This window comes from Camelus dromedarius, chromosome 1 (genome assembly GCF_036321535.1).
Source record: "Camelus dromedarius isolate mCamDro1 chromosome 1, mCamDro1.pat, whole genome shotgun sequence".
Taxonomy (NCBI): domain Eukaryota; kingdom Metazoa; phylum Chordata; class Mammalia; order Artiodactyla; family Camelidae; genus Camelus; species Camelus dromedarius.
The window spans coordinates 111212800-111237418 of NC_087436.1; the positions used below are offsets into that span (position 1 = coordinate 111212800).

The 24619-nt window shown below is 37.9% G+C and overlaps 2 protein-coding genes and 1 long non-coding RNA gene across 3 annotated transcripts in view; all 3 read left to right on the plus strand.

Moving 5' to 3' along the window:
• Positions 1-5387: 5387 nt before the first annotated feature.
• LOC135318443 (uncharacterized) lies at positions 5388-13975 on the plus strand. Its single transcript, XR_004131797.2, has 2 exons — positions 5388-5527; positions 13019-13975. It is a non-coding gene; the product is annotated as an uncharacterized LOC135318443 (long non-coding RNA).
• Positions 5521-8256, plus strand: DCAF16 (DDB1 and CUL4 associated factor 16). The gene has a single exon (XM_010991028.3). The coding sequence runs from the start codon at positions 5797-5799 to the stop codon at positions 6445-6447; it is 651 nt and encodes a 216-aa protein (XP_010989330.1). The 5' UTR covers positions 5521-5796; the 3' UTR covers positions 6448-8256.
• An 8633-nt stretch (positions 13976-22608) lies between the features above and the next one.
• The window catches only part of FAM184B (family with sequence similarity 184 member B), a 101556-nt gene continuing 99545 nt past the window's right edge, over positions 22609-24619 (plus strand). The window contains exon 1 of the mRNA XM_010991026.3: positions 22609-23044. Within this exon, the coding sequence (XP_010989328.3) occupies positions 22898-23044 (147 nt within the window). The 5' untranslated portion in view covers positions 22609-22897. The remainder of the gene's footprint in view (positions 23045-24619) is intronic.

Sequence of the window (24619 nt, forward strand, 5' to 3'; positions counted from 1 at the left end):
TATCTGTGAGGTGATGGATATGTTAATTGGCTTGATTGTGGTAATCATATCACAGTGAATACATAATCAAAACACATTGTACATGTTAAATATATGCAATTTGTCAATCCTACCTCAATAAAACTGGTTTTTAAAAAAAGACACTGTATTAAACCCACTGCCTTTAGCTTACCTGTGTCTTGACTTTTCTTTCAGTGCTATAGGGGAAAAGAACACATAGTAGCAACTGTGAGAATCAGTCTCTTCCTGTCCTTGGTAAACTTAGTTGAAGAAATGACAAAACTAAAGAATTTGTATAGTAAGGCTCTTTAGTTCTGAAATTACAGAAGAATCATTCTTTCAAGGTAAATTATACACGGGACTATATAAATAAGTGATTAATTCAGTTTTGATATGAGGATATGATGTACATGGAATGTTAAAGAGAAATGGTGATGGATTCACTCTAGAATTTACATATGCCTTCAAAGAGACTTTTTCTTATTTCTGCTAAAAAAAAAAGTAGAGTAAGCCTTTAAAGAATGCTTTGAGTAGCACAATAATGGAAATACAGCCAGTTAATCTTGCAAATGGAATCTGGTTGAAATGAAATTAGTAAAAATATAAGAGGACAGAAGAATTAAAAGCTAACACCTTGTCTCAATAAAAATCTTACGATACGTTTTCAGTTTTCTTTTTGCTTTCAGGATGAACTAGGTAATATTATAAACTTTTGAAAGTATTTGCATTTGTGTTCTTAAAGATGAAGTTATAAGCAATTCCCTTTATATTGCTTTAGTAGCATTATCTTTGTTAATCCTGTTTTTAAAAATTGTTTCATTTGTCTTTATACAACATACTACCAAATCACCTAAATATAATTTGAGAATTTTTGTCTCCCTAGAACAAAAGTAAAACACTTGTGTAGTTACTTACAGCAGGCCTTCATCATTCTCTTATTTAATTTTTTCAAAACATTGTGCTAATCCCATAATAAGTGCCAGAAACTGCTGAGAACTGAATAAGATAAAAGAATGAGTAGAAGCCTGAGAAATATTCTTTGGAAAAATATTACTGACATGAAGCCCTATCATATGACATCAGTGTGTATTTGAAACTAAAGGTGTTTACTGACTTTCATTTTGGAAATCATTTCTGCAGCATGGCGTAAGTGGGAAGTTGGTATTTATTTTTGCTTTTTTCGTTTAGACCTATGCCTTTAGTTTATCCATGTTGCTATGTATACTTCTAATGTCCTTTTACCACCTGTTGCCTCTGTACTCTTCCAGTGATTGAAACTTAGAATGCTTCTAATTCTTTACCATCAAAGATGAAACTTCAGGATACATATTGGTCTTATGGAGAATTTCTCTGTTTTATATATATATATATATATATATATATATATACACACACACACACATATATATACATACACCCAAGAGTAGGATTGCTGGATCGTGAGATGTGCAAATAGTTAGTCTGGCTAAGTAGTGCTGTTAGATTGCTCTTCAGAAAGGTTACCCCAGTGTTATAATCCCACCAGCATTGCTGGTTCCTAGAGTTCCTTTAGTCCCCTCACTAATAGTTGGCGTTGTCCAGCTTTCTAGTTTTTACCAAAATAGTAAAGCAATGTGATATCTCTTAACTCATATAGTTAATGGCCTATGGATTTTCTTTCCCTAAAATTGGATATTTTTGTCCTTTGCCCATTTCTTTATTGAGATTGCTACCATTTTTGTTGTTGACTTATAGTTAACTTTGTTCTCAATGTCTTCAGTTCAATCCAGAAATGGTTGACTTTGTTGTGATTGAATTCATCATATTTTGGTGTTGTGCTTTATGTTTTTGTTTTTGTTTTTTAATTTAAGAAGTCCTTCCTTGGCCCTAGGTCACAAAGATATTCTCCTGAATTACAGTCTATTAACTATATAGTTTTACCATTCTTATTTGGGTCTTTAATCCATCATGAGTCCTCCTTTGTATGTGGCATTATACAGCTATACAGTTTTATTTTTTTTCATATGAGCCAGTTTTATCAATATTATGTACTAAATACGTTCATTCCCCCTTGATTTATGTGCTAACTTTATTGTATACTTCATTCTAAAATTGTCTGTGGCTCTGTTTCTGAGCTTTGTTCCATTGGACTGTTTGTTCTTAAACACTAATTCCACACTTTTAATTTCTGTAACTTCTGTAATATGAGTTAATATCTTGTACGCCAAGAACCCCCTTTACTCTTCTGTTTAAATAATTGGTTTAGTTATATGTGGAATTTTATTCTTAACATACTGGGATTGTATAAATTAATTTAGGAAAACGTTATCTTTATAATATTAATTTGTTCCATCCAAAAGCATGGAATGTCTATTTTAAATCATGTGTTCTTGATTAGAATTTTACAGTCTTCTTCATAGACATCTTACATATTATTAATTAGTTCTTAAATCCTTTACAGGTTTGGTGTGATTTTTTTTTTCTTCCTCTATTGTAAATGTGATTTATGTAATACATTTTATGCTTGCTATTGCTAGTATAGAAGTTAAGAGTGCCTGGGGGTCAAATCCTGACCCTTATCACTGGATAGGTAGCTTAAACCTCATGTATAAAATGGGAACAATGAAAGTGCCTTTCTTAAAGGATTGTTAGGAGAATTTTAAGTGAGTTAACATTTGTGCAGTTCCTAGAATAGTACCTGGCAAAAGTAAGTGCCATATAAAAACTTAATGAATATTCATAGGTTAATCTCAGATCCAGGACCTTTGTTGAGCTCTTTTATTAGGTCTAATAGTTTATATGTTTTTTTTAATATTAGATGACCATATCATCTGTAAATCAGTAGTTTTATCTCTTCTAGTTCTTACACTTTTTTTTAAGGGATTATATCTAAAGGTTCTCATTTAGGATAATATTTCCTGAAAGTTTTTGCTAGATAATTTTTACCGAATTGAAAAAGTAATTTTCTCTCCCTAGTTTGGTAAGAGTATTTTATATTTTAAGGCATGGATAGGTGTTGATCAAATACTAAGAAAGGTTAAATATCCACAGTTGATAAAATTATCTGATTTTTTCACTTTATTTTGTTACTGTGGTGACTTATATTTATACATTTTATGAAGTTGAGGTAGTCTTGCTTTCCTAGGATAAGCTCTACATGATATAATAAGATTCTTTTTTCTTTAATGCAGTATTAGATTTTGTTAGGTAATATTTAACATTTTTGCAAGTGAAATGAGCCTATACCTTTGCTATTTGCTTCATCTCTAGATTTGGAATTAATGTTTTATTATCTTCATAAAAAGAGCTAGTAGTTTTATGCTTTTTTTTCTGGAATAGTTTATATAAAATACGTATTAATTTCCTTGGAAGTTCAGTGGAACTCACTTATAAAACCATTTGCACTTGTTTTTCATAGGAGGTTGTTACCTTTCCAGTTTCCTTAATACTTTCTTGTTTTATTCAAATTATTTCTTCCTGTACAAATTTTTGTATTTTATATTCTAGAATTTAGCCATTTAATCTAGTCACATTTTATTTATATATTTTAAATGTATTTTTAATATATATATTTATTATATATGAGACATATATATTTATTATTTTTTAATCTCTTTGGGATATTTTTAAATCTGTTTTTTGATAAGTCTCACAAGTTTTGTTTTTCTTATTCATATTTTCAGAAAACCGTCTTTCAGTTTTATCAATCTATTCTTTTATATACTACTTAACTTCTGCCTTTATTATTTCCTTTCTGCTTATTTTACTGTTACTCTTTTTCATTATTTTGAATTAAATGGTTAGCTTGTGGATATTTAAGCTTCTTTGTTTCCTGATCAATGTATTCAAAGACATAAATTTCTTCTACATACTGGTTTGGCCATGCCCCACAAATTTTTCCTTGTAAGGTTATATTATTATTCAGTTTTAATATTTAATATCTTTTATGGTTTCCATTTTATTAACCCATGAGTTATTTAATTTCTATCCCAACATAGGATTCCTTTTAAAAACTTTTTATTTTAACCTTTTTTTTTAATTAAAGTATAGTCAGTTTACAATGTTGTGTCAGTTAACATAGGATTACTTTTAACTAACTTTTGATACCTACTTTTATTGCATTATGGTAAGAGATTTTAGTCTGAATGAAATTGACCCTTTAAACTTATAATACCTTATAACCTAATGCATGAACTATTTGTGCATGTGTGTGTATATGTCTGTACTCAAAAATCTATTCTGTTTGTTGTAGAGTTCTGTAAAATTAAATGATACCTAAAATATATTAATATTTTAACTTTTTCAGAATGCTTATATCTCTGCTTATATTCCCCCCTGAGTTCTGTCAGTTGTTACTTGAGAAATTTTGGGGATTTGCTTTCAGGTTTATAGAGGTTTATGATGAGTACATCACTTTTATTCTTTCCTTTTACCAGTATTATTATCCATTTTTGTCCCTTATATTTTTTGACTTGAAATCTCTTTTGTTGGATATCAAGATTGCTATCCCAGCTTTATTCTGGTCCACAGTTGCGTTGTATCTTTTTTCATCTTTTTATTTTTGACATTTCTGTGTCTTTTTGCTGTAAAATGTCTTTAGTTAGCATATTATTGAATCTTGTTTTGTTAATACAGTTTGAGTGCCTGCCTTTTAATTGTGAGTTTAACATGTTTACATTCATTGTAATTCCTGCTATATTAAGATCTGCACCTGCCATCTTCTCTCATATCTGTAGAGTATGGTCACAGGACCATAGCCTCTGGGCTCCCAGCAAGAGTCCTAACATCTAGCAGCTTTACAACGTGGACAGGTCCCCTAAAACTAATCCCAGCAGGCACATCTAAGGGTAAAAAATATACCTTGTATAGCTCCCTATTTGGAGTTTGGGCATAAGGGATCTGCTTTTGCAGAAGTAATTTTCCAAGCTAGAACTGCATAATCCAAAACAAACTGGCCCAGATATGTACCAGCAAAGGATTAAAGTGGCCCCACGCTCTCTTTTTCCAATGTTGTGTTGGTAGGAGCCATTCCCAGTAGAAAAATCTGCCTGAGCCTATGTGCTAGAGATGGGAAAGCCAACAAGGCTTCTTGTTTAGTATCTCTGTCCTTGGATACTTTATTAAGTTAGATGGATAATAATGTTACCCAGTGCATTCAGGCTTTAATATCATGTCTCTAGTCTTCTCATTCACAGGTTAAGGCTACCTTTCCAGATAGTCCAACAACTAAGTCACCAGTTTCCTAAGGCATTTGCACCACCTATGGAAAACATCGGATCCGTGCATACCAGACAGATCCTTGGCAACTCATCCCACCGTCCCCCTGCACAAAAGTTGCTGCACCAGCGGACAAAGAAGGCGACCACTGAGTTTCTTTCTATTACCAACTAGATATAATATCCCTGCCAACAAAACAGAGCACACAAAGTGTCTCTTCATAATATCACAACCAACTGAGACCACACTAAGAAAATCAACTTGCCTAGAAGAAGACCCCTTCTCTTAGGTAGCCAGGATTTGAAGGGAGAGACTCTGACCTGTGCCACTGGTAAGTGACTAACTTTTACACGCTGAACTGGTCCTGAGAACTGAGATATCTTCTTTGTAAGTGAAGAATTAACAACATAATCTTGAAGAACTGCACAGTGGTGTGAGCCAGAGGCATACTGTGTGTGTGTGATGGACTGAGAAACAGACAAATGAATCTTATTGAAAGGATGTCTCCTCTTTTGTTTCTATTTTCCAGTGTTAGTGTTGTGCTGGCTTAGATTGTTACCTTTTTCTGGTACCTTTTTTTCTTACTGTTTTTCTATTCTGATGGGTCCTAGAAATCCCTCTCCTGACCCCTTATCAGAATCAGAGAGTGAGGAAGAAGAAAATGCTAACTACCTAAATGAGAGCTCTGGGGAAGAGTGGGATTCCTCTGAAGAAGAGGACCCTGTGGTGCCCAACCTAACACCTCTTGAGAGTCTTGCCTGGCAGGTTAAGTGCCTTTTAAAATATTCTACAACTTGGAAACCTTTAAATCCTAATTCCTGGTTATATCATGCTAAACTCTTGGATGCCAGCACACCAGTGCACATACTTCGAGAGATAGGTCTAAGACTCTCCCATTGCTCCCATTGCGTACCCAAACTGGAACCAATTCCTGAATGGCCTCCTCTGGCTTCTTGTGGAGTCCCGCCTTTTCAAAAGCCCCTTACAAGTCCCAGCCGGCTTTCTAGAGATCATGCCACTCTAAATGGAGCCCTGCAGTTTGCCACCAAACAGTTAAGCCGAACACTGAGTAGAGCCACTCCCATTCCTGAATACCTAAAACAAATTCCCAATTCATGTGTTTCTGGTTGCTGCTGTGGCTGGTTAACTAAAACAGTTAAGGAAACAACCCGCACTGAACCCATCAACACTACTTACTCCTACACTGACTTCCAAAAGGCAGTTAACAAACTCCTGACTGCATCACTATAAGGACCCACCATTCCTTCTCATGTCTGTCATGTTGCTGCCTGAGAGAGGAATACAGTTACACAGCCTGCAGTTGAGAAACTAATGTCTTCTCAACCAAACTGTGCCCCGTCCTGACAAGCTGAAGTACGATCCAGTACTGAATATATACCTGAGACTCATGACTCAGCTACAAAAAATGTGCGTTGTGAGCATTCCCTTTCCTTTGAAAGACCCTGTGGATAAGATGAGGACTTCCATAGAGAAATAGTCAAGAGGGACATTATTACAAAAGACAAGTTGACTATTCTCCACACAATTCTCAACCCAATTTACTCTGCCTAATGGACTAACTAGACATCTAATTATTAATGGGAAGGAAAAGTAGGCCACTACACTTTTTGTTACCCAACCTTCAGAGTAGCCATTGTGGAAGTGGGAAATTAGGTACTCCCAATGACACCCTTCTGAGAGTACTTTTCTCTGATACTCATTTCTGGGGAGATAGTTGAATTAAATTGAATAACTAGACAAAAGACAATGGTGGGAATATGGATTTGTCTCCCAGCTTTTATACTGAGAGGCCTACATATGGCGCCCCCTAGGGATTCCAACTTTGTGAGGGAGTGCGGTGCTGTGGTAGTAGCCTGCACTGCCCCAGGCCTGTTACGGTGCCTGCAATTACAGCATGAACATTTTATGTCATAGGCTCTAGCTAAACTGGTTTATAAGATCATACCTGCGGATTAAACAGACACCTGCTTTGTAGGGCATATATTTCCTGCTTCTTGGCACCCAGACTTTAGTCAAGAGCAAATAAAACACATACCAAGAGACCAGTGGGAAAGGATTAAGAGCAGTTATGCTTTCAGTATTAACTGTTAGTGGATTAAAGCATTTAATCTGTATGATGTTTCCTGGAGCAGTACTTTATGCACTTTCCGTATCCGTTGCAAACTTCAGGAACCCTTCTAACTTTAAAGAACCTTACTGCAGAAATCTCAGCCTAATACAATCTGAAGTTAAAGAGTTTTTTAGCATCATTGTTTTTCTATATCTAGCTTTTTTTTTTTCTGGCTGAATAGAAAGTGTATGTAACCTTGTAAATGAGTCTTGCTGTGTTTATTTAGATGAATCAAAACATAGAAATCAACATACATAAAATGCATGAGACCAGTCTTTTCACTCACCTGCTATAAAGAGTGAAACCTGTGTGTGATCCTAGTTGACTGGACGTCTAAAGGGAATCATAAAATAGATTGTTAAAGATATATCATATATCCCCTTCCTTATTTTAGTTTTGCTTTCTCCTGTTCTCCATAATTAAGTGCTGTATACAATGTGGCATCAAAAAATTGAAGCATTAATGGAATCACAAATTCTATACATGTATAGCAACTTCAAGGAGAGAGAATGTTTATAACCTAATGATTAATTTCTGCTGAGCCTTAGTTGTCTTAAGGAAAAAGGAGGGAATTGTAGTAGGTAGAAAAAATATTTGTTAATGGAAAATAACTGAACTGAAACCATATAATGTTAGTGTAACTGAATGTATCAGAAGCTGTTCCTATGTATATGTTCTATGGCATTGGTTTCTAAAATGTTACAAGACTCTGTTTCTTTTTTTTAAGGGGGAGGTGGGAAGAGTTAGGGAGATCTGAAAATTAAAATATGTTGATGTTTATGTAGCCATAATATGTTCCTTTTTCTGTGTGTGTGTGTGTGTGTGTGTCAAAGTGCCTTGCTCATGAACACATTTTTTCTGTTCACTCCAAGAGGAAGACTTTCCCCACCTTCCCAGCTGAATAAACCAACAGCTTTGTACGTGCTAAACAGAGTATGGTCATTTGTTCTTAACAAATGAAATAGATTCTGCTTTGCTTAAGGCATATTCAGCATTCACTAAGTGCTGCATAGAGCCCATAGATAAACAGTGCTTCTGATAGGAGGTGACTTGGCAGCTCTAGAAAAGAAACATACTTGAAAAAGAAAGTGTCAGATGTTCAGTGAAGATCCAGATTTGAACCCATGTTTGTGTATGTTAAGTAATTCCAGGTTACACAAAATGATAGGTACCTGAATAAGCCTTAACCCTTTGCTGCTTTTTGTGTGCCATGGGTGTGTGGCTAGGGGTGAATTTACCACTTTCACACCCGGCCTATGTGAGCTTTTGTTTAAATGCAGTCACCATAGGTAGGATAAAGAAGGATGAGTTTATTCTCTATTTATTGAAATACTTATCAAAGGAGTAAGGAAACAAGTGGACATCAGTGTTATACTTAAAGGTATTATTCTCTCAGTGCAAATAGGCAGCCTCTTTTTGTTGAAGCAGTCCAGATGCCTCTTTTTGTTGAAGCAGTCCAGATACCTTGAGCCCAGAAGACCATAATCATGTTTTTTTAAGCCCATCAGCTTTCTAAGAGAAGGAAAAAAATCTGGACATGGCAGGAGGAGGGTCGATGTTAGGTCACCTTTAGGGAATTATCTTGCTGGGGCTCCTATCACAAGTATCCATCTAAAAATTTTTCTCTTTTGGAAACAGTGTTTGTTATTACAGTAGATTGTTAAAGCAGCTAGGAGTTTAGAAGTCATTTGGATTGTTTTCTTACTGATAATATAAATTCTCTTACATCTCTAATAAATGATTTTCTACTTTTGGCTCCATTGTTAGAGAACTCAGTGTCTTTTGGAGCAGCCCATTAATTTTAAATAGAAATTCAGTCATCCGTCTAATAGCATTATGGAGTGCCTACTATAATCCAGACAGTGGGAGTGCAAAATTAAATAAGATACCCTATGTAAGAAATTAGTTTTAAAATTCATTGAATCAACATGAATTACCCCCAATGCTTTTGGCCATTGATGCCATTTCTGAGCTAGGGTCACAGTAAATAAGCTTACTCTTTATACTGGCCCTTACATGTTTGAAAATGAGGCAGCGATCCAAGTGTAGTGGAAATTCACATGGAGAGCACATTCCAACAATTAAACCCCACAAGAGGTAATCAGCTAAGGGAATGCATAAAATTAGTATTTTATGCACAGATTTAAGTTGTATATACTAAATGGTACACAAAGATCAGGGCCAGAGTGTTTTGTTCATATGACTGGGGTATATATAAAAGTCTGAAAAATCTGGATGGCTTCTCAGAATTCATGAGACAATTTTGTACAAGTTCCTGGCATGTAAGTCTACCAATTAGCAGTGTCCATTGGATTCAGGGAAATTGAAGGAGCTACACTAACTGACACCAACCACCAGGTATTCCTTCTGTGTCTACTTGCTTTTATTAAAAGGAAAATCTATGATGTATCTTTGCCAATGTTGATCAGAGTTTAGTTTATGGCTACACGTTTGAGTCTGATCATTGTATACTGTCTTCTCAGCTCCTATTGGTGGCAGCAGTAGGATTATGTACTGTAAAATTTTTGGAAATGAGAGTAAGAAAAGGGTAAGGGTTTCTGACACTTGCTGGCTGCCAGCTTCTCTTAGCTATGAGAACTATGGCTCTTCTCAGTATGGTATGGAAAAAGAAGACTTGATTTAAAAATGATTTAAGATAACAATGTAGCAGGCAGTCAATGCTGGAGTTGTTCTACTTTGTGGAGTCAGCTTAAAATGTTAGCCACAGTATAGGACTGGAACATAAAACAATAAGTTGACTGGAATTTGGGCAGTTAACTTGGGAAGAAACAGATGACCCTGATACGTGACATGAAAATTCCTGAAATCATTTAGAAAGTTATGCTCTATTCCCTGGAGTAGGATATAACCAGTATTCATCTAGGAGACCAGATCCTGGTCAGCCTAACAAGATTAAAATTTAGGAATTTGGGATTAACATGTACTACCATATATAAAATATATAACCAATGAAGACCTACTGTATAGTACAGGGAACTATACGCAGTATCTTGTAATAACCCATAATGGAAAAGAATCTAAAAAAGAATGTGTGTATATGTGTGTGTGTGTATAACTGAATCACTTTGCTGTACACCTGAAACTAAAACAGCATTGTAAATCAAGTATATTTCAAATTTTAAAAAATCTGCTCCTAGTATACACAGAAATTGATGCCAACAGAAGCCAGATGAAGCAGTCTTATAATGAATATTGCAGCTTATAAATTAAGGGGCTGGTAATATTTTATTTGGGGAAAACTATTATGTTTGGGTTAACTGCTAAACCCATGCTTAATGCTACCCTTCCATCCATGGTGTCAGCCTATGAGACCTAACACTTCAGTATATCCAATACATATTAACTAGGCAATGGTCTGGTAGGGACAACTTCATTTGGGAGATATGCAGATAATTGGAATAGTCCAAGGGTGTGACCATCTTCCATCAACAAAGACCCTAGTTGGCTTCATGATTATACCCTGAGCAACCAAAATGGCTTGATAGAGTGGCAGAACTCTGGTGACACAATTAAAGGGCCAACTACTCTATGTACAGAGTTCCTGTATTAGTAGGAAGCATTAGTGTTAGGCACAGCCAAGTGAGTATACATGGGGTTGCCCCTGGCTACCTGCCTGATAGTAATACAGATTTTCCTGGTGGCTTGACTAGCTTTGGTCCAGATGCCAGTTTCCTTTAAACCCAGCTTTTTTATGTTGGTCACTTTCTACTTATGGTACATTATTTTTTTAAATGTGTTGGATTGCCAGATTTAGCAAATAAAAATACAGGATGCCCAAATAAATTCGAGTTTCAAATAAACAATGAAATATGGGCCATACTTACACTAAAAAAAAAATTACCTGAAATTCAAACTTATCTGACATCTCATATTTTATCTGGCAACCCTATAAATGTGTTAGTAACATTGGTTAAGATTGGACTGTAGTCATGTAGTTGTTCCCAGGGAACAGTCTGGTTCTTTCCGTCATGTGTTGTTTTCTTACCTGCAAGTACTTGATGTAGGGAGAAGGAGGGTAACGCAGAGTTGAGCCAAGGTTAGAACTGTTACTAAGAGATGAAAGAGGAAGTGCAATTGCAGATATGAGAGTTTTTATAGAAGAGACTCTGTCTTTGGTTAAAATCGTCACATAGCCATCCATTAAAACATTTCCAGACGTACAGATTTTGAAAATGATGTCCCAGTGATAGGTAATTTGAGGGTTGTTTATTGTTTTTTGTCTGTGTGTATTTTAAGCAATTACTTTCTCATTCTCTTTTACCATGAAGGAAAGGATTAAGTGCATTACTTCTTTTAATTTTTATTTTTTTAATACTTGACAAGTGGCACAGTTCTCACAGCCATTCTTCATCACAGAAAAGATCCACAAATTTGGAACACCTGTCTTTTCCTTCCAGAACCACCCCCCACCAAAGACTCAAGGATTTGTAGGCACAAGATATCCTGGAAGGTGGGGTTAAGGACTAAAGCTGAGAACAAGGGGATTATTTTGAAGTTTATTTTTGCTCTCCCTTTGTAGCCAGGCAGTTTTCCCTTCCTTTTTCTAGAGAAGAATGGAGGCTTATTTGCTGGAGAAATTGAACCAAACAGATTAGAACTGGGACCTGGGGGAGAGTGGTGCCAGTAAGTGAGGTGCTATACTGAAAGCAGGATGACTCAGAGTATTCTGAACATTATGAGTCTTCAGTCCCCTTTCACCATCTTGCTATAGAATCTGGCAGCTAAGCATATCCCCAGCCCTGCCCAGCCCATCTAGAAAGATGAACAATTTGAAAAACAGCTTGCCACTTGGTCATTTGTTGCAATGAAACCCAGAATCCACAAGCCCTGCTCATTCAAACATGGCTTTCAGTCCCTTGAGCTGATAGCCAAGGGTCACTAGACATTCGAAAATACCTTCAACAATAAAAGGTGAAGACTGAAACAATTACAAGTACCTGGAAAAAAACTGAAAATAAGGTGGAGAACATAAAACTCCCAGGGATGCTATAATATTCTCAGAAAAAAAGAAATACATTGCATCCATGAATTAAGAACAAAAATCCTATAAAAAAAGAATAAGAGTATTGGAAAAATAGGAGAACCAGAATTAAATATGAAATAGATGTGTTGAAATTTAAGTTGAAGAAAGTGTAGAAAATAGAACAAAAAAGCAGAGATGAAAAATAGCAAAGAACAAAAAAGATAAGTAAAAGATCAGAATGGGATGCAACATCTGATTAATAAGATCTCTAAAATGAGAGAACAGAGAAAGGAGGTGAAGAGGAAAAATTAAAGAACATCTCCCCAGAATGTAGGACATGAGTCTCCTAAATTAAAAGGATCCACTGAGTGCCCAGGACAATGAATTTAAAAAAACAAACAAAAACCCACAAAGGCATATGATGATATTTCAGGATGCCAGAGTTAAAGAAGATCTAAAAGTTTCCACGGTGGGAAAACAAGGGTTACGTAAAAGGATGTTTTCAGAATGGCATTTTGACTCCTCGGTAGCAACACTAGAAGATGCTAGAAGACTATTAAAGCAAGGCCTTCAAATCTAAGAGGAAAAATTATTTCCAATCTAGTGTTCTGTCCAGAATCATAGACAATCCAGTGAAGTATGGGGCTAAAATAAAGGTTAGACTGGCACAGTCTCAAAATTTTATCTTACCATGTACCCTTTCTTAGGAGGCTACTGGAGGATGTACTTCACCAAAACAAAGGAGTAATCTAAGTAAGAAGGCATGGGACCCTGAAAATATAAGATCTCACAAAGGAATGCAATGAAGGAAGGTCCCAGGATGACTACTGTGTCAAGTAAGTAGAGCGGGGGTTTCAGGAAGTATTTCTAGGAAACTTGGAACAAAGTGTTTAAGTACATAGGAAGTGTAGAAAGAAGTGCAACAGAGGTTGGGATAAGAGAAAAAAAAAAAAAAAGAAAAGAAGTACAAGAGTAACTAGATTAATGATAAAATGAAGCAATTAGAAGTACCCCAAATACATCTTTTTGGATGAGTGTCACTGTGTCACACACACACAAAAAAAAAAATCTGAGATTTTATTTCTTAAAATGTAATCATTTTATTACAATTTTGGTAGTCATATTTTAGAAGTTTGACATTAAAACTGTAGGAAAATTGTAGGATTGTCAGCAATTAGAGTACTCCTTCAGGCATCATACTCCAGTTTCAATAGATGCTCACCTTCAATAAGATGTGCACTGGAGAAAATTTTTTCAGAAAAAATAGTTTTAAGTAACTTGTTTTGTAAATGGAACTTTGTCCTTTGCTTAGGCAAATCTCAAAATTTTTTATTTAAAAGAAATGTTGCATAATCTATAGCAGTAATTTCAATAAGCTTTTCATTTAAATTTTAGCCTCTGTAGACTCAAAAGCATAAGGAATTATTTATTTCTTTAGAAATAATACTTTGAAATTTCATATTGTTTTTCATCTTCCAAACTGTTTTTGCTATCAAGATATAGTTGTATCCAGTGACCAGTGACCAGTGGCCAGGGCCATAATATATTCCCATATAACACTTTAGATTTTTTTCCCTATGTGTTATGATTGAGGTTTCTTCCTGTACTCTGTTTCTATAAATATTATATAACCTAAGAATAAATTTTGATCTAATTGTATATGATTCTGTGCGGTGATGTGTCTTTTCTCTATCATCAGATCTACTGAGTAAACCATCCCAGGCCAACTTGTCCATCTGCTTTTTTTTTTGAGCATGGAAAATATACCTACAGTACAATACATAAAATGCAACAATCACAAGTGTACTTGATTTTTCACATAACGTACACTCACATATTTAATTGTATAGACTCAAATTAAAGTACAAAAAAATTCCGGATTCCCTAGTGCCCTTCCCCTGTTTATACCTCCCCCCAAAATAACCACTCTTCCCTTCTGAAGATCAGTCTTGCTTGTATTGTTTTGTGCTTGGCTTCTTTCATCAACATAATACCTGTGATTCATCCAGGTGTTTGTATGTATCCATGGTTCGGTTTTTTGTAACTGCTGTAGATTATTCCATTGTAAAAATATGCCATATTTCTCATTTATCCATTTACCTGTTAGATAACATTTTAGTTCTTTGTGATTTGTGGCTGTTACAAATAAAGCTGCACTAAATATTCTTCTGTGTTTTTGTGAGTGTGTGCACCCATTCCTCTTGGGTACACACCTAGGAGTCAAACTGCTGTGTCATAGGGTAGGTGTATATTTACTTTTAGTAAAGCTACCAAGCACATTCCAAAGTGATTGTATCACTTTACGTTCCCACTACCAATGTATGAAATTTCCAGTGGTTCCACATCTTTACTAACACTTCCTGTTGTCAGTCCCTAATTTTACCTATGCTGATATGGTACAGTAGTATCTCATTGTGGCTTTAATTTATATTTCCATGATTTGCAGTGGAAATCTTTTCATGTGCTTATTGGCCATTCAGATACCTCTTTTAAAGCTAGTTATTCAAGTCCTTTGCCCACTTATAAATTAATCTATCTTTTTCTTATTGATTTGTTTTCTGTATACTTTGTTCTTTATATACTTTGTATGCAGGGTTGTTCATCAGGTATATGCGTGTGTCATAAATATCTTATGCCAGTCTATGCCTTGTCCTTTTACTTTCTTAATGGTATATTATGAGTAGAAGTTTACATTTTTATGAAATCCAGTTTATCAGTTTTTTTTTCTCCATTATGGCTAGTGCTTTAACAACTCTTTGCCAACCTGAATGTTATGAAGACATTCTTCTATGTTGTTTTTTAAAGAAGCCTTATTGTTTTAGCTTTCACTTTGAAGTCTGCTCCATCTCAATTAATTTTGTGAATGATATGAAATAGAAGAGGAGTTGTCTTTATTAAAATATTCTTACTACAACTGATATTTTGAAATTTAATTAGTGAGAACAATATTTTAGGTATCTCATTTTTCTCTAGTACATCTTCCTTTTCTTCATATGCTTTATATTTATTTTATTCAGGTTAAAGGTCATTTATCATAGATATGGTTTATAATCTATGGAGTTTGTCCTTTACATAAAATTCGACATAGGCGAGTTGACATTCTGTTTTTCCATTATCCTCAAGAGACTGAAGAATTCCCAAACTGGACTTTTTCTTGAAAATTAATTATCTAAATGGTATAAAATAACTAAAAATCAAATAACAGTTCTTTGCTTAAAATTTTGAATGTTAGTGTACCAATTCTACAACTATTGGAATTATAAATAATTCAATCTATTATTCTGCAATATAATGCTATTTAAACGTTTTTATATGTTTTACACATTTAAGGTATTCTTCTAGACATCATCTAGTCTAGTATTTATATTTATGTATTTCCCTATTATTCAACTGCCAGAAAATTCTCAATATCTGTTTTTGTACATGAAATGAATAGTTTTCAAATCAATTATTTGCAATACTTTACTTTTTTAATACATACACATCCATATTTTGGCTGATTAATAGACTTTCAGTGCATAAAGTACATTCATTCAGTTGGTCATTCAGCAACTATTTACTGAGCACTTACAGGGTGCCAAGTACTATTCTAAGCACTAGGACTTAAGCAGTCAACAAAATGGACAAATTTCTGCCTTCATGGAGCTTACAGTTAACTATGATTTTTTACTCCAGTTTACATGTCAAACGTCTACCTGTATGAGAAAGTGAATATTCAGATATTTACAATAAATGTGAATTATTTGCAGTAGATAATTCTATATCTATCATATTGTGTGCTCCCCTTTTCATACTGCAGAGTTCTTAGGAGAAATTGCCACCCAGCCAGGAATTATATTTCCCAGACCCCCTTATACCTTAATCAGTTCTTGCCTATAATCACCTCTTGCCAATAGAATGGCAACAGAGTTGGTGTGTCAATTCCAGGCCCCAAGGTATTTTAGAAGTGGATATACCTTCTCTGTACTCTTTTTCCTCTTTTGCTGGCTGGATGCAGATGACTACATGGTCCTAGAGGATCTTAGTTGGTTGCTGAATCAAAGTTTGGAGATGTCTGCTGTCTCCATGGGAGCTCAGAGAGCATCTCTGACAGGAGCTGTCAGGTCAGGGCTCCCTCTGAAGTGCAATTTGAGCTGAGACTTGAAGGCTAATAGGATTTGAATAGGAGAGAGGATGAGGGGGACATTTATAAAGCAAGATGGCATACAGGGAACTGACAGGGATTGTTTGGGAGAATATAGAATTCTGAAAATAAGGTCTGGTACCACCCACAACAGCATCACTGAAGTGATCGTTTAAATTGCCTTACTCAGATCTACTACTAAGTCAAAACTTCTTATGTGGGGAGTCAGAAATACTCGTTTTTATCAAGGTCATGATAATTTTTATATTTACCAAAATTTGAGAAGTTCTAAATCCAAATCAATATTCTAGATGATAACTTGGATTTGTACTGCAGAGACACCACAGATAATCTAAAGAGCAGTGGTCAATTCCAGAAAGGGAAATTGAGAAACAGCGTGGCTAGGTTGAAATATTCAAACATGGGCCATCCCTATTACCAATACTTAATTCAGTTAAAAAAAATTTTAGTTTCCATTAAGTAGAGAGCACTCTACTGCTGTGTAATAAAGAGAATTTAAAAGCTTCAGTTCCATTCCTTTTTCCAGTGTTAGAGAGTTCTATTGTTTAGTTACCTTTGAACTCTAGAAAAAGTCAGAAAGGCAATAGTATTGAGCTGCCAACTTCATTTTCTTCCTGTTTAAGGTAAAGTGAAATGTACTTTGCAAATTGGCTGTTCAATGTTTCGGGTAAAGACTGCTTGGCCATTAACTGCTCTTAGCCCATATACTCTTTTTTATCCCTATGTTTCACACCTCTGTTCCCACTAACAGGATTTTAAGGAATGATGTTGAAAAATATGACTACCAGTGGTAAAGTTCCTACACTCATATTGCCCACAAGCTGTTTCCAGAACAACCCGTGGGGCTCATGGTGATCATATTAATATTTAATATAATCTGGCTAAAATTTTGCCACAAAACATTTTATTCGAAAATGTCATGTTCCACGGTGTGATGTTGATATACTGTAATCTCAGTGCTAATGTTGCTGTTTGGGGGTTTTGGGTTTTATTTTCCTCCTATGGAGATGAGATGGAAAACCTATTACTAGGCTACCTGTAATGAAACCCTCATACTAGGTAATATATGTTAGGATTACAATAAAAGCTTAGTGCCAGTTTAAGCTGTGTGTTCATTTCTTGCATTCTTCAGCTCAAAAAGGGATATTTGACATAAAACTTTAGTTTTAAAAATGAATTATGACATAGGTGCTGCACCGAAATGCAGAGCCATGAGAGCATATTTTAGGCACATGCAAGCTAGTCTGAAAGATCAGGAGGAATAAGGCAAAGGAGTTAAGTGAAATAGTCAAGAGTGTGATCTTGTTTTTAGATGAATAGTAGAAGTATCTTAGTAATAACAGTAACAATAGAGTTGCCCATGCAACTTGACTGATTAGGAAAGAAAATTCCAAAGCAAAGGATAAAAGATTACCTTAGTAAATTTCTACTGAAGAAATCACCTAAGGCAGCATTTGGATGATCAGTGTGGTAAAGATGAATTATTCAATACCTGTCGGGGCAACTGCTTAGCCATCTGGAAAAACATAAGCTTGGATTCCAACCTCACTGCATATAGCAACATGAATCCCAGCTAGTTCAAAAACGTAAACATTTAAGAAAAATAAAACCATAAAAGTGCTAGGAGAAACTAATCTTGGACGGGGAAGGCCTAGATTCTAAGCATAATGCAAAAGCCAGAAAGTGTAAGAGAAAAGATCAGTGGATTCAAAATATTTGTAGAGCATAAGAAAGCTAAAATAAATGACTAACTGGGGGAAATATTTGTAATACGGATGATAAGCAAAGTGCTAAAAGCCCCTACAAAGAAAGATCTTGTAATAAGGGTTAAAAATGATTAAAGAAGACAATTTAGGTGATACAAACAAACTTTAGTACTTTATGAAGTGGAGAGTCTCCATTCAGAGGCTGTAAAATGGGGTGAAAGACAGGAAGCTTTTATAGGATAAAGAATAAAGAACAAGGAAGAGAAAATTAGAAAATATCTGATTGGCTGATGCCACCTCACAACCTTGTTTGGAGTAAGAAGGAACAAGGAACTAAGTATAGAGCTCAGAGTTGGCTTGGCATTTGGGGATTGGCTGACTGGATATCCTGTATTTCTGATCACACAGAGCATTTACAGGGACACAAAAGTTACCTCAGTCTTGGTTTGCTGATGTGGCATCCTGCATAGTAATGGCTTCATCTTGGGCCTAAAAGATTATTTTAACATAAGGAAGAAAGCCAGGCAAAAACAATGCACAAAAGGTTTAATTCCACTGACTGATCAACTTGTGGAAAGGTGTTTCAACAGCAATCGAACAAATGGTGTAAGGGAGACACTCTTCACCTTTTAAATTGGAAGATATTTCAAGATCCACAGCAGCTTTTTTGGCAAGGGTATGGGAAGACATGCATTTTTATGCACTATTAATGATTATAAGTTGAAATAACTTCTGCAGAACAGTATAGAAAAATATATCCACATTTAAAATTTGCTTACTCTTTGAAACTGGCTTATTCTAGGATTTATTCCTATGGAAATACTTGCACATCTGTGCAAAGATATATGTATGATGTCTTGAAGGAAGTTACCTTGATGCAATGGTCACCTCCAAATATACTACCAGGCAGGCTATCCCAAATGTCATGGACAGGAAACTTCACAGCCCAAATTTAAATGCTCATATCACAAGGTTTATTGAATCACTTTTAAATAAAAGTCTGTCGGAAGGTATAGTGAAGGTTAAGACACTTAGGATAGGGTACTGGGGAGGTGGGAGGACCACATTACCTGGGTCTTATAGTATGCAGTGTTGTTATGTCCTGTCTGCTGCACCAGCCTTCACTTCTGAAAATGTGGTCGTGAGAACCACAGTTGAAATTGAAAATGGAGGTTCAGCAGATGGGGGGAGCCTAGAGTCAATAGGTGCTTGCTCTGTTAGAAGTGTTCAGGGGCAGGTATGCCTGGGTAGCAGCCTGCTGAAAGTCATATGTTTTTCATCTGTGTTTCTGGGGCAGAACGTACACGGGGCCCAAATGAGTGCCAACAATGAATGGCATTTTAGGGATGATACGGCTGTCAGCCTGAAGGTGGCATCATCTTTACCTTACAATTTGGCCTTTCCATCTTTTCCCACCTGTTAGTAACACTCTTGTTTGTTTCCTTCTTTTTACATATATTCCATTCTATCTGTATCGTGTCTTACAGTATGCTCTCTGTACTTAACACATTTTAAGGGTTCTATCCAACATGAATTTCATATATCCTTTTTGTTTTTCTTGTCCTTTAGAAAAGAACTGAATATTCTCATGATACAGCAAATATACATTATAAACATGTGAAACATTTTGCTTAAAACATAAGAAAAATAAAAGAATTGTTCAATAAGAGATAGGGTAAATATGTTGTATATAATGCAATAATGGCTATTAAAGATGGGAGTATAGGTCTTTAATATATGTTTGTATGTGCACGACTGGGACATTGTGCTATAAGAAATTGACACATTGTAACTGACTGTACTTCAGTTTGAAAAAAAAAGAGCTGTAAAGAATGAGATAAATAGTTCCAGCATCAGCATCAACTATTTAAAAAAGCTTATAGGTTTATGATAGAAAAAAAAAAGAAACCAATTGATTCTGGTTTTTAAAAGTTTCAGATCACCAGCATTGTTCTTTGTGCTGTGGAAATAATAGCCCTTAAAGTCAGATAGACCCAGCGCCATTATATTTATACCAGCTGTATAAAATTGAGTACTTAGCATCCATTCACACCAATTTTCTAGCCTGTAGAATGAGGATAGTAAGTGTGTTTGTCGGGGGTAAAAACACGTGCAAAGGGCATAGCACAATGCCAAGATAACTTTAGTGGGCTAACAAATACTCTTCAGCCCTGTGTTAGACGGTGCTTAATCTTCTTCTGCCCTCTATTTCATTCCTAACAGTGTGAAAGGTCACAGTGCCAGAAAACCCCAGCAACTGCAGAGGACTCCTTCCAAGACAGGCCAGCTTGTGGTACCTTGATTACAGTAGCTACATTGCAACAAAGCCTGATAAGGGAATCTGCTTTCCCCACTGTCTTCCATTATAAAGTTGAAAGTTTCAGATATCCCACTGGAAAATATTTTCGCCCCCAGACTCAATAAGATCATAATTGAATAACTAAGAGTTGGGGTCAGATGGCAATATTACTGAACTTTAGTGTGTATAAGACCAGCAAGAGCAGCAGTTCTCCATCCTGTTCACGTTCAATATCATCTTTTCTATAACATTCATGTTACTATCTGAAAATTCACACAGTTTCTTAAATTAGTAAATGCATTTTGAAGATCAGTATAATTTCTTGACAGTAATATAAAGAGGAAATAAAAGGAAAGCAATTATAATTAAATCATATGTTTCAACACGGGATGCTCTGGTTTGATTATCTTTACGACATAATGTAGCACTCAGAAGCTTACATGGCAGACTCACCGTGAACATGGAGTTACAAGTGTGTTGTGTCAGGAACCAAATACTGTGAGCCACAAGGCCGTGATGATGTGATTTTCCACAATGGTGAACAATTTTTTTTAAAGTTCTGAACCAAAAAGGCTAATTTTCCTCTAGTTTACACAGTGGTTGAATTCCTGTAAAATTTAGTATGACCCTGCAGAAAATACTTTAAATATGCGATTTGGAATTAAATAGGAAGATCCTTTAAAATGTGGGTTCTAGATCCTCAACTCCAGAGATGTTGACTCAGGGAATCTAGGATAGAACCAAGAGTCTACATCAACCTCCTGGCAGTGCCTTCTGATTCAGGCATTCTGTTTTCTAACTGAGTTGAAGGAGGGGGTGGTTGTCCTGGAGAGGTAACCTAAGAGGATAAAGTAGGAACAAAAACCCAGGTTGGCCATGCCTAAATAGTGTAATGTACTGGGGCAAAAGTAAGGAAGTTAGAATAGGAATATCTCAGTTTCAGACACAACTCTGCTACTTTTAATTGCCTTACTTGGTACAACTTTTCTGTGTCTATTTCCTCATCTGTAAAAATGGGAATTATTACCTGCAGGATTGAGGGATGGGACTGTGGTTTCTGAGACCCTTTGAAGTTTGCTTATTTTATTTATCAAGATTATTAAAACTCTTGATATAAAGCAGTTTGTAATATGGAATATATTAACCATGCAAATGGCTTATAATTTTGACGCTATTATTCACACTTAAGGAAATTCTGATCAGGGTGTTGTCACTTTCCCCAAAGTCCACTGTTTGAACCCAGAGGAAGCAAGCCACAAAGAAATTTGGCCCGCTAACCCCTCGACTCGCCAAACAAACTAAAAAAGACACCAGCTCGTAACCCAGACTCGACAGGATTCTGGCTCCAGTCGGCCGGTGGCCTAGTGTGTGGATGAGTCACTTCACTTTCACTGGGATCGGTTTACCTAGCCTTTCAGTTCCATCTATTACTCAGTTACTCCTCCATTCCTCTTGGCTTCCTCTTTTCCCACAACTGCCACCATCCTCTCTACCCGTTTGACCTTTTCTCTGCAGAAAATACTCTAAATATGCGAGTATTCCCACGCTACACATTCCCTCACACACATTCTGCTCTTTCTCGTCCCTGATTTCGGTCACCAACAGCTCCGCAGCCCCCTAGGCTCCTTCCCTTTGGTAATCTCCGCTAATTCTCCCGCAGCGTCCGGGCTCCTCCTCAAGATGGGGGAAGGGGGGGATCCTATCCGCAGCCCAAGCAGGAGCCCAAATCGCACGCCCGGGTCCCCGCACCTCCTCGCGTCCCCAAGACTCGCTTTCACCTCCCCGCCCCTCTCTCGGCATCCCGCCCTCTGCACAGCGCTCTGAGGCTCGGGAGCCGCTGGCTGAGGGCACCCGTTAAGGTGCCTGGTCCCTCGCCAACCGTTCGCCCACAGCACGTCTCCAGGGTCCCCTCCGCAGACCAAGCGCCCCGGCTGCCCGAGGCTGAGGCCGGCACTTTTTCCTCCGTGGCCTGGGATGGCCACCACGGGCGGGGTCCGTCGCCACCGAGTCTAGAGCCCAGCGCCACCCACGTGTCCCAGAGCGCCGCGGCCAGCCAGCGCAAACCTCCCCAAGGCCAGCGGCTCCTCGTCGCGGGAGCTTATTGCAGGCGCGCTAAACCCGCACGGGCCCCGGGGCTGCGCGCGAATCACAAGCGGCGGGTGCCGGTCCTGCGCGCCTCGCCGCAGGGTGCGGGTGCCCGCAGAGCCAGGGAGCGAGCGAGCGCGGGAGGACGAAGGGTGGGATCGCCGGCGGCCGAGAGGCGGACACCCCGAGGAAGCCCGGGCCACGGGGCGGTGCGGGCGGCGGGACTGCAGTGCCAGCCTCTCCGGAGAAAGCGCACACGCTCACACGCTCACACGCCCGCGCGCGCAAGCACGTGTACGCCGTTGGCTGCGAGAATACGAGCGGAGCCCTTTAATCCAGACGCATTTCAGCGATGGCTTCTACCCTCAACGGCAAAATTCACGCGCCCGGGACTTGCCCGGGCTCCAAAGCCGATGCCCGTGGCGGCACTGGCTGGAGAATGGACTGTGATCCCGAGATGCACGTGAAAATGTGCAAGAAGATCGCCCAGCTCACCAAGGTAAGGTGAGGCGCTGCGGGCCGGCGAGCTGCGCGCCCGGGGCGCCCCAGGCCGAGGAGGGAATGTGGGCGCGTCCAGGGGAAGCCCAGACCGAATTCTAGCTGAAACTTTGGCTCAGAGGCCAACCCGGAAGGGAAGCGGTCCTAAATCTTGGTGACCTTCTGGAGGCACCACCGTGAGGCAGCTGAGAGAGAATTCTTGCCAAGGAAACTCCTACAGCTTGCAAGCTGAGCAGGAGGTCTGTACTTCCAAGATGCGAATGTGAATCGAGTTGAATCAGTGCTGGAGTGGGGGGGTGGGGTGTTTTTCTTTGCCGGCTCTGTTCAAGTGATCGTGCCTGGAATGTTGTGATTTCATTCATCGCCGTACTTTACAGGCGGGGAGGAGGTCATGTGGGCTATTTAAACACTTGATACACTTAATCCTTCATTCAATAAATATTTGAGTCATTTGTTGAGTACCAGCAGCTTGCGTGGCGCCGTACTCAACCTGGAAGGCAGCCCAGGGGACTTACTATCAAATTGGGTTTAGACGTGTGCGGGAGCGAGCATAAATGAGGAAGTGAACGATTCACCATTTAATTACGGGATTACAAAGGACCTTGGGGGGGGAGGGTCAGCCAGCCCCTCGCCCTACCTCATCCCAGGGCCCTGACTGAACCTCGGGGACTGTGTTGTCCTCCTTCTGAAGACCAACAGGAAGATACCACCCTGCCCTTTGTTAACTCCTACCATCTCCCGAAGCCTGCCAATTAGGAGCTTCTTGTGGTGGGTTCCCCTCTTGTGCCTTGTGTGTAGATGGAAAACAACGTCCCTCTCTGTCTTCTATACTCGGTCCCGGGTGTCTGGATTTAGCTCTTTGCCTTGGGGTTTCCTGCGGATCTCATAATAAACTCCTGCTAGAATGCCTGCTAGTGGAAGGTCGGGTCCAGGTTCTGTTATGGGACTTGCTCTCTTTCCTCTCTCCCTCCCACTTCCCCACACCCACATTTTTATGGGATTACAGGCATTTTCCTTCCTGACTGTTTTGCCAGAAGGAAGAGAGCACAGAGGCTTGGAATTGGACACTAGCGGCCTTCCCCCACCCCTCCCATTCACTTCTCCACATTTTTTGCATATGAACCTTTATCCTAACAGCCATCTCTTTAGTCAAGGGTGGAAAAAGAGAAATGAAGATACTCCTTGGAGGCCTTGGCATGTGCTGCTGGCACCGCTGATCTAGCCTACATTCATCTGAATGGTGATATTGACTCCAAAAAAGTATTGATTTGCAGTGCTGGGCACAGTATAAGGCATCCTCTCTGTTTTCAAAGAACCTAAAATATTTTTGGAGAAACAAGGTTGGAGAGAAAACTCAAAGTCCCTGCTATATAATCAGTCAAATTGGGTATTTCAATTTGAGAGTACTGTAAAAGTAGAAACAAACAATAAACCATTATGAGTAAGAACAGTTAGGAGAGATTTTTATGAAAGAGATGAACCTTGAACTCAGTTTGAATTTATGGAGTCCCTACTGTGTGCCCGGCACTGTGCTCAATATTGAGGGCATGAAACTGAGTAAGACAGGGCCCCCTGC